Raw genomic sequence first — 10,652 nt, 5'->3', positions numbered from 1 at the left:
CTCTTTTTATATAGTCAAAAAATATCAAATATCTTGATGAGAAATAACAATGAAATTGAAACTTTATAACAATAATATTTTAATTTTATCAAGCATTAAAAAAATATTTTACTTATGATTTTCTACATGTTATCAATGAAGAATTATTATGCTGAATTATAACAAAAATTACTTCTCAATTCCCATGTTTACTATCTAACACAACCATGCACAGAAAGATCAGCCGCTGCGATAATAATGGGTCTTTCCGTTTACCATAACGGGCCTCCATACGCGTAACCATGCAGACAGAAATAATCTTTTTCCTGTTTAATTAAATAAACCCTTTCCAGTTTAAGTTGACAATCGCAACAAGCGTCAATTTGTGCACATTAATGAGCAATAAGTGAGATTCAAACAGGCTTAATTACCCCCCGCAATCATCGGTTGCTATGTTAAAAATGCAACTTCCGTTAAAAAAAGAGTGCTCGTATCAATAAACGCAACGGTAGAAAATTTATTAAAATTCAAAACATGCAAGACAAGACAAGACTTTATTCTCATAAACTGTACAAAGCAGTATAGAGAGGATATAACACAAAATATTTACAATTAATTAATTAAGCATGCGTGAGACAAAGGAAAAAAGAAAAAAAAAATGACAAGGTCACAGACCAAGAGAGCCGACTCTCTCCATTATAGTTCCAATAAATTTACATAACTTAATTAATTTTTCCCTGCTGTTCAAATTAAATAGTTGGTCAAACTTAAAAACATTAGGATTTGTGTAATAATACTTGGGCAATAGTTTTAATCTAGAATTCTTAATGTATGGGTCAGTGCATTTAAATAAATAATGAAATTCATCTCCTATTTCCTTGCATAAACACAAGTGACAAATTCTGTTTTCTCTTACAATATTATACCATCTGCCTGTTTCAATTGGAAGCTTAGCATTACCAGTTCTAAAAATACAATATTTCATAGAAAGTTTAGGAGGTAAATTCAACAAGTATTTCTCAAATGTTATTGACTTTTTAAACAATCTATAATTAAGACTTTTTGGTGAATTATACATATCACTATACCACAATTGTTTAAATTGATCTACAAGAATATTTTGCACCTTATTCTTTAACCATGTAATATTAATAGAGTTTTGTTGCCATACATAAGCCAATCCACACTCATTCAAAATATTTTTAACAGCATTACACCATGGTATATCATAATTTTTTAACACAAATAATAGTTTTGATGACATTTTAGTGCCTTGTGATACCACGAGTTTTGCCCAGAAAGAAATCATACGAGTTTTAACATTAATAGATAAAGGATATCTACCAAGTTCTCCATACACCATAAAATTAGGCGTGGAAGACCTAAGATTTAATATATGCTTACAAAATTTTAGATGAAGTCTCTCTATAAGAGCAACATTACAAAATCCCCATATTTCACAACCATATAACAAAATTGGTTTCACTATTTTGTCAAACATATCTAGTTTACAGTCAATTGAAAGATTATGTTTTCTACATTTTCCAAGAACACCATACATTGCTTTTGTAGCTTTTTCATACATATCCTTAATATTCAAATTAAAAGATCCACTTTTACTAAATGTTACTCCTAAGTATTTAAAATTTTCAACAATTTCCAATGGAACACCTTCAAACTTAAATGTATTATTATTACATCTTTTACCTTTACCAAATAGAACAATTTTTGTTTTAGCACTATTAACCTTCAAATGCCATTTTTTACAGTATTCAGCAAACATCTCAAGTTGGTACTGGAGATCTTCAGGGGATTCTGATAATAGAATAGTATCATCTGCATAAAGTAAAACATAAAGCCGCAGATATATATTAAGTTCATCTTCAATTTTCTCAGACAGATTTTTCAAACCTTTTACATTTTTGTCAAACAAAAAACCTTCAAGATCATTTAAATACAGTGCAAATAAAAATGGTGATAAATTTTCACCTTGTCTTACTCCAACAGTACATGAAAACATTTCTGATGATACTCCATTAACTACTACTCTAGATTTAATATCCTTATACATATTAGTTATAATTTTAAAACATTTGCCATCTATATTGTTCAATAAAATTTTATTCCAAAGACCTAATCGCCAGACTGAGTCAAAGGCTTTCTCGAAATCTATAAAAACACAGTATAGTTTCTTTTTATATAATTTAAACAGTTCAATAAGTGAGTATAATGAAAAAATATGATCCAGTGTAGAAAAATCTTTTCGAAAACCGGCTTGGTTCTCCAAGATAAGTTGAGCTCTGTCAGCATAGTTATTTAGTCTCTCATTCATAATGGAAGTGAACAATTTACCCAAACAACTTATTAATGTAATTGGTCTGTAGTTTTTAGGATCAGATTTATCACCTTTGTTTTTATATATTGGTATTATATTGCCATTAGTCCACTGTGAGGGAATTATTCCAGAATCAAATATTCTATTAAATAGCTCAACATACAAGTTCAGTAAACAGTCAGATGTACTCTTGATGTACTCATTTATAATTCTGTCATCACCACTAGATTTATTATTTTTCAATAATTTAATACTTTTAAGAACTTCATCATGTGTGATTGGTTGATTAATAAAGTGATTCAACTGCATATCAGATACCAGAAGCAGTTCTTCCTCATTCAAAACATAGTTATCATTTGATTCATTGAATTGCATATTGCTACAGTCTTTATAAAAATTATAAAGATCGTTTAGGTCAGCCATACATCTTTGTTTGTTTATGTTTGTATTTAAAATTTTCCAATATTCTTTAGGGTTTGAAGTGCGTAGGTATCTTAGTTTCTTTTTCATTTCTGTTCTATGTTTACTATTTGCAAGTTTTAGTTTCTGATTATACAGCTTTTCTTTTTCATACAAGTTTGTTTTGAAAATAGAACCACCAAATTTTTTATACAGTCTCTTTGCTTTTCTATAGTGCAAGTATGACAGTTTTTGTTCATTTTAATACCCACCATGACTTGCGGTTCAAACGCCTTGCATGGTATCGGATGAAATTGTGGGTATCCACGACGGGAAATATAGCGTAATTTCACTATAATAGTGAGATACCACTATTATAGCGGAATTTACGTTTCCCCCCAATCTGATTAAGGTCATATTGCGCGCACGTGCAACACGTGAAATGACCAATATACATGTAATTGACATAGCCGTAACTTAAGAATTTTATGAAAAAATGCTTTGAAAGTCATAATGTAAGGATATATTAGTATTGTAGACATGATGACACTGTCAAAATAGCATGAACTCACTCGCACGCACGTGTGCTTCGCTCTGATTGACTGGAACAAAACTCTTAACATCTTTCTTGTTTTTTACGAAATATTTTGAAATTTTAAACATAATCATACATTTGGAGGTTCTACAGCATGAAATATAAGGGTAATCAAGAAAGCACGCGCATGCACGTGAGCTGCAATATGATTGGCTTAAACTTTGAATGCCTGTTACGTGATTATTAATAAAAAAGGATGAAATTTAGAATGTGAATAGGTATAATGGATTCCTACATTCTGCTAATGATTTGAATGCAAGGACATGCATGCACGCGCAATGCGTGAAATGACCAATATACTGATTTTTTTTTAAAAAGATTCTCAGGATATAAATACGTATATGTTAATCGTTTAGACAACATGCCATGATCATCTTGCATATGCGCATGCAATACGTTAAATCAACTATTTTTAAGCGCTAAGCGCAGAGCAAAGCGCTTTCTGTCAGCATAAATCTACTTCCGTTCGCGATCCAGCGCCACTATAAGCAAGTTAGATAACTCCTCTTGTTATTCTAAAAATATGCAACTGGAAATCCGTGACCCTCTTCCTGCTATTTTAGTGTACTCCTGCGTTACGTGCATTTCTAATAATAGGAAGCAATTAGTGAGGTAGAGAAATATTCCACAGTTAGTAGATAAAAGCAGTTCTTATCATGCTCTTCTCTACACATTGTAGTTCATTTAAATCATGCAGGCACACATTACTTTTGTATCATGTAGCTAATAATTGCTGCATCTATATTGCGCAAATACTTAATTAAAAGCATTATACTATTTATCATGTACATGTAATATAGTGATTGAATAAATACATAATTTAAAAATCAGATGGGATTTCAATAATTAAGTTTAATAAATCTCAAACTGGAAGTGAGTTACTAGTATTCAGTATTTAAAAAAAATTTAATTGATTAACAATGCACTACTTACATAATATGGCGTGTTCTTTATAACCGTGACTCATATTCATATAAACTATTTTTTTTTTCTTCTAAACCCTTACTTCAGGCAATTAAACTAAAACAAGCCTTCCTTTTAACACCTTGTTTAAAATCTAAAGTAAACGATATCTTAGGTATTTAATACTTATATCATTGTTCAAATATTCAACTATTTTTCAAAGTGCTAATTGGAGGTCTTTGATAGCAAATTGCTTAATTAAAAATACATATCTTTTCAAACTTGCTTTCACTGGGCAAGATGACAAGTATCATTTTTAACCATCAGCCTTCCTTCACTAAAACGATTAATCCAATCATTAATTGAATTTATAGGAACTCATTTATCTCAATAAACTGTGTACAAATTATTATATGATACTGTAGAGGGATTTCTAAGATATTACAATAAATTGTACAGTCGTTTGGTGAACGAGTTCGACTGAGACAACCATTTTTCGTCACAAGTGACCTAAATAGTGACGTCATTTTCACATTGTGACGTCACAAACAAGGAGAAAAACTTTATTCAGCATATGCTATTTATAGACCTTGTGTATGGCTATGTGTGTACCGAATTTCATTCTAATCTGAATTGTGGTTTTGTAGATATAGAGATAGTTTGCGAACTTTTTGATCACCCCTCGTATGTGATATTGATTGATTTTTTGACAGTGGAAGAAAATGTAAAATGCTTAAAATAAAAAGGCATTAGACAAGGTTGAATTGTTGAATTTCGTAATCAAACGGGAAGTTTTCAGAACTCACAAACTAGTATTTGATTATGTACCAAACAAATGTGCTCGCCCTAGCGCTGTCGCACTGTCAAACTATTGCTTAAAATCTATACAACAAGAAATTTAAATTCAAAATAATTCTGATGAATTTCAAATCAATATGCTTAGCGCTTCCCAGTACTTTCAGTACTTTAATTTTTTAATGGAATTCATCGATATTGAGCATATAAAAAAGTCTTACAGAAAAAAGGGCACAAAAAGGGAGTTGGGGGCGTTTGTGGAACATCTGTAACGGTCCCCGTTACAATTAAAATTAGTTGATTTTAATTTATACGATATTTGACGAACTTTGAAGAAAAAAACATGAGTGTTATAAAAGAAATTCTGGTGTGGATAATGAGTCACATTCATGGGTTAGATTCTTGTTGTAAGATTTCCACACCTGTCTTAGATGAAATGTCGCTCCTTGGCGATTATCGTGTCAACACTCGATAGCGCAACCGAGCGAATAGAGACTGCAGAGGAGCGCTCCTGCGGCGAACCGACGCTTTAGCTCTAATTAACTAATAGGACTATCAATGAGCAGAGTTTTGCCAGCCAATTACATATACAACATAACGGTATTGCTCAGGTATTCACCGAAGAAAAACTGTTTGCTTTCCACTCCCTTAAAAAAAAATTAGATGATTTTCATATCTGCATGTATTTTTTCATTAAGGAGACTTTCTTATATAACTTTGCACAAAATTACTTTTAAGAAAAACAAAAATAAGGGAGAAGCTTTACTTTGATGTGTTTAGAGACTGAAGTTTTTAATGCTTTTTTTTAATAAGATTATTTATTTATTCATTTACAATTTTATCAATTATAGTATAAATATCAAAGATGAATTAACAAAATGTAACACATAAATTCTCATTATCATTTTATTTATTTGGTCGTCATTTAACTTGTTTTTCTTTCAGCTTTCTTTCAAGCTCAGTGTAACCGAGCAGTAAGAAATAGATGGTGAAATGAAATGATGGTACATGTAGCCATTTTATTTGAAGAAGTATAAAAAGACATTGACCTTAAAAAGTATGAAGAATAGTTTAGAGAAAAATTGATATAATGTAGTTTACTATATAGTATTTAGACACCCTCGTTTTAAGGTCTAATATTCTAACATTCATAAAATCATTCGTAAAGTTTACAAGGACATTTATTATCACGGAATTTCATTTTTTATGAAACATGAACCTATTTTTCAAGGTAATCGACATCATACAGCAAAATCCAGGGAACTCCAACAAAGTTTTTTTCTTCTAAAAATATAAAGTATACTTCAATAAAAAAAACTGCATTAGGCGAAAGAGGGAATTAACGAAGTTTTAGAGTTTAAATATATATAATAATATAAAGTATTTACATGTATATTTCCCTCGGTGCAGAATGAGTGGATTCAATTTATTTTTAAACATTACGACATCAGTAAATTTTATCGAGAGAGTCCATAAAATGTTATTTAAAAAGTATAACAAGAGTCACGTGTCTTGAAAATTCCAAAGTCAAAACAATTTTTAGATATAATATTTAACGATTTACACACAGTGTACTCTCTGCCATTAGATGTTATGCATTTAGTTTTATCACATTTCTCCAAGGGCGCTTATACATTTATTAATCAGGAATTACATGTTCACATAAACTTTTGAATCAGAGATGTTTTTAGACGGGATAAAAAATCAGTGAAAATTATTTTATTTTAGTTTATAGACAAATGAAAAATAAGAGTCATTCAAAACTGCAGGGAAAGGAACGTACATGTATGCTTGGAATTTTTTTAGGTAATGTTTTAGGAAAAAATGCATTCTTCGAGTTGAACGTAATTATATTTTTTTTGTGAATTCCTTTGAAAGAAGAGGGGGTTAGACGGAAGAAATACTAACAAGTATTAACAGCTGGTTGTCAACTAAATCTGATTTCTGTTTTTATTCCACACAGGTAAATTTTCAAATAAAATCCTGACATGTTAATGAAATATATTAGGTAATTCATCAATCTGACAAAATTGTATCCACAAATTATAAAAATGCGATACCTCTATTCCAATTTAGGGTATGACGTTTGCATGTATATTCCATAGATAATCGGATTTGGTTGTGTAAATTTGTGTGGTGTTACCTCTCTTGTGTCGTCAAACAAAACAAACTTCATTATTCGTTTAATAATGTATAGATTAATATCTTCAAACAATGAATTTGTGTACGGGTGCCATTGATAAAGCGTGCTAACGGGGAGAACTACGACAAACACAGGGCGCTGATTGCTATCCCCCAATTGTTGGGACCAAACTGTTGATCACACTCCCGGGTAAAATTAGACAAACAACGCCGTGCTTCATAAAATTATTACTGTCAAGACGTTATTATCAGGGAATACACCCCTCTCTCTCTCTCTCTCTCTCTCTCTCTCTCTCTCAGAGATTTAAGAACCAAGAGCCTTACAACTCACACGAAAATGCTATAAACACACATAATTATATATAATTAATTAATCACGTACGGACAAAAATTTGTTAATATATATTTATTATTTAATATAAAAACATTATATATCATGTAAACAAGACTACTAAACACATGAACTACTACGTATTTTGCTGATTAATTAGTAATGTCATTCTTTTTAAAATCTCAAGCAGTCTCTCTCTCTCATTTAAAAATTGTCTAGAATTTTTATCCATTTTTTAAATTATTACTCATTTTAAAATACTATAAAGCTTCATCTTTCATACATTCTTATTTCCTTAACTTTTCAAAATGTCTTTTAAATTTGTCTTTGAAAAAATAAGAATATATCTTCTTTGATTAACACCCCACATTAAGTTTTTCAATCTATCTCATTTCATTTCTGCCGATTCTTTTCTTTTTTTGCGAATCTCCTGCATCGGTTTAGAGCAGCAGAAATCCAAGTACAGAATTAAGCAATTACTTTATTTTCTGAACATACTATACTCCAAGCTAAAAATAAAAGAAATTAATTTCGCATTTGAATTATGGTAAAGGAGTATCAGCACGTACACATCGTTTTCATTGTGAATTTTAGATAATGAAGTTTAATTTTATATTGCATTATGCCTGGTAGCTGATTCTCTTTTATACATTAATTCTCGCTAATCAACAGTCAAGGAGGGGCGCGGGAGTTGAGACCGGGTGCGTGAAATGAACTCATGTCGTGAGCAGTGATAAACAAATAATTATCACGTGCCACGACGATTGAAAACGATTTGTTCACTAAACGTCAATCATGTTCAACTCCGTTCCCTTCGCAATTGCATGTCGTGTGTCAACACTTTGTTGTTCCTTTAAAAACCGATGATTTAACGGTACCCAAATATTAACAAGAATCTATTTTGTCTACACAAGACGTAAGGATAGTGCTTTGGAACAATTTAAATTAAAAAGAAACTTTCAATTAGAGGCAGAACTTTTTTACGTGACGAGGAAAAATGATACCAACATCGTTCAGCATTGACTTTTTGACTCGGAGCGATCGTTATCGGCCTGGGGGTAGCGGCAATGATGTGGCCCGGTGCAGCACCTCTCCCGACCCCCAGTCCTCGTCTTGTCACAGCGAGTCGGAGAGTTCCACCGGAGACAACTCCGAGTCCATAGCGGAAGTTCTCTTGTCGCTGGACAAGACGATAAAGAATGGAATATCTGGAGATCCCTCCAAGGAGAAGCCTCCACACTCTTATATCGCTCTCATCTCCATGGCTATTTTAAGCAATTCTGACCAAAAAATGTTGCTAAGTGATATCTACCAATATGTGATGGACAATTTTCCGTATTACAACAATAAGGAAAAGGCATGGAGAAATAGCATTCGCCATAATTTATCCTTGAATGAGTGTTTTGTGAAGAATGGACGCGCTGGTAATGGCAAAGGGAATTTTTGGTCCATTCATCCTGCCTGTGTGGAGGATTTTGCACGAGGAGATTTCCGTCGTCGTCAGGCACGAAGAAGAGCCAGGAAGAGTATGAAGGCGCCCGTGGATCGCCCCATTAGACCCGACTGTAGTTACAACCTAGGCTACGTTCCTATGACTCCCTCTCCCATCGGCTACCACGGATACCCTCATCAAGTCTTATATTCGCAGAAAAACTTTCACTCCATTGCGCAGGTGCCCTCGCCGATGACATCCCAACACATGGCCCCGATGTCTTCCCCTTCTGGATATTTCTCTCCCATGCACATGCATCATGCCAGTTCCCAGTCCCAGCAGTTCTTATCCTCGTCAGTCCATCCGGGCGGCAGTTACCCTCAAAACTGCTGGTGAAAAAGACTGCACAGATACAGTGACTACCTTGTTTTTATTATTTTTAATTGTTAAAATTTCGTGTTTTATTTGTACATACACTTTGGCATGTATATAATTTTCAAGTGCAATATTTTAGACATATACTAGTACATAATTTATAATTTTATCATAATGTGTGAATAATCCATTCGATTAGTGGCATTTGAAATGTATAAAAAGTATAAAGATTATTGTAAGCCTTGCGGTTTGCGGTAAATTTGTTGATTGTTATATTTACCAAAGTACTGTATGTGACGATAAAATATAGAAATATTGCTATCATTACTGAAAATGGAATAAAAGAAAGGATTCAAGACTGGGTTTTTATTGAATACTGCCATTTATCCCATGTTTACTCCTTTATCCCGTGGATATGACTCAATGGGTACTTTTTTGGATATCCCACAGTTGTGACTTCACAATGGGTTTTACGTTAGAGTGATGAAGTAAAATGAGGTGGAGTCCTATATAAAAAAGGGTAAACATTGATAATGATGCATAAAACATGGGATGAAAAGAATCTCCCATGATTAATTGTAGTTGGATATGATTTTTTTATCCAACTTCAAATCATGGGAGATCCTATATACATGATGGGATGCAAACCACAGGTCTCCATTTAACAGTCTAAATTCTAAATCTTTCTAGAAAATTTAAAATAAAATTGTAAGAAAACAAACTTTTAACCATTAAATGATACCGGTAAATCAACATTATTTGTTTCAGATTTCATGCTACAAGTTTGTGCATTTTTAGCTAATGGGAAGAGAAAACGCTTTAAATGATGTAAAAATGCTGAATCTTAGGTGCACACTATTTAGCTGCAGAATTGTAGCGTTATGGTTTTAGATTTTAGTCTTTCACCATAACGCTACAAATCCCGTAATGAAAAAAAAATGTGCAATTTACGGCGCAAGATTTTTTGCCCACTGTTTTGGAGAATTTTTACACTTTCAAGCATTAGTAAATCATCTACCTTTCACTCCCTAATTCTAAACACATTTTTAAAAACCAATCTGTATATTTTATTTTATTACATCTGTGTACAGCTCAATACAGCTATATACACTATTACTATTAGACTACCATTTTTAAAAAAAAAAGAATGTCCGAATGCTCACGCGTAGAGTCAAAAGTCAAATGCCAATTTTCGTACAAAAAGGCACCAATATACAGTTGATTTGAACATATTTTATTGTAATATAATTACAAAGGCATTACAAAGGCATTGGGCACAAGTTCTGACAACTTATAACGCCCTCTCCCTAAAGTTATGATATACAGTTAAAGTATATCATTGAGGGAGTCAGCAAGATTTCAGTTC

At 32.2% G+C, this 10,652-nt stretch overlaps 1 protein-coding gene across 1 annotated transcript; it reads left to right on the top strand.

Annotated features, from left to right (window-relative positions):
* Positions 1-8,272: 8,272 nt before the first annotated feature.
* LOC134256832 (forkhead box protein unc-130-like) lies at positions 8,273-9,506 on the top strand. Its single transcript, XM_062739497.1, has one exon. The coding sequence runs from the start codon at positions 8,477-8,479 to the stop codon at positions 9,305-9,307; it is 831 nt and encodes a 276-aa protein (XP_062595481.1). The 5' UTR covers positions 8,273-8,476; the 3' UTR covers positions 9,308-9,506.
* The last annotated feature ends 1,146 nt before the right edge of the window (positions 9,507-10,652 follow it).

The sequence above is a fragment of the Saccostrea cucullata genome, unplaced genomic scaffold (assembly GCF_032062105.1).
Source record: "Saccostrea cucullata isolate Sc308-1 unplaced genomic scaffold, CSIRO_AGI_Scuc_v1 ctg8, whole genome shotgun sequence".
Lineage (NCBI taxonomy): Eukaryota > Metazoa > Mollusca > Bivalvia > Ostreida > Ostreidae > Saccostrea > Saccostrea cuccullata.
This window is presented reverse-complemented; position numbering and strand designations above follow the sequence as displayed.

Bases quoted from the DNA above. Each gene is read 5' to 3' on its own strand.
- LOC134256832 (XM_062739497.1), top strand. From the start codon at position 8,477: ATGATACCAACATCGTTCAGCATTGACTTTTTGACTCGGAGCGATCGT.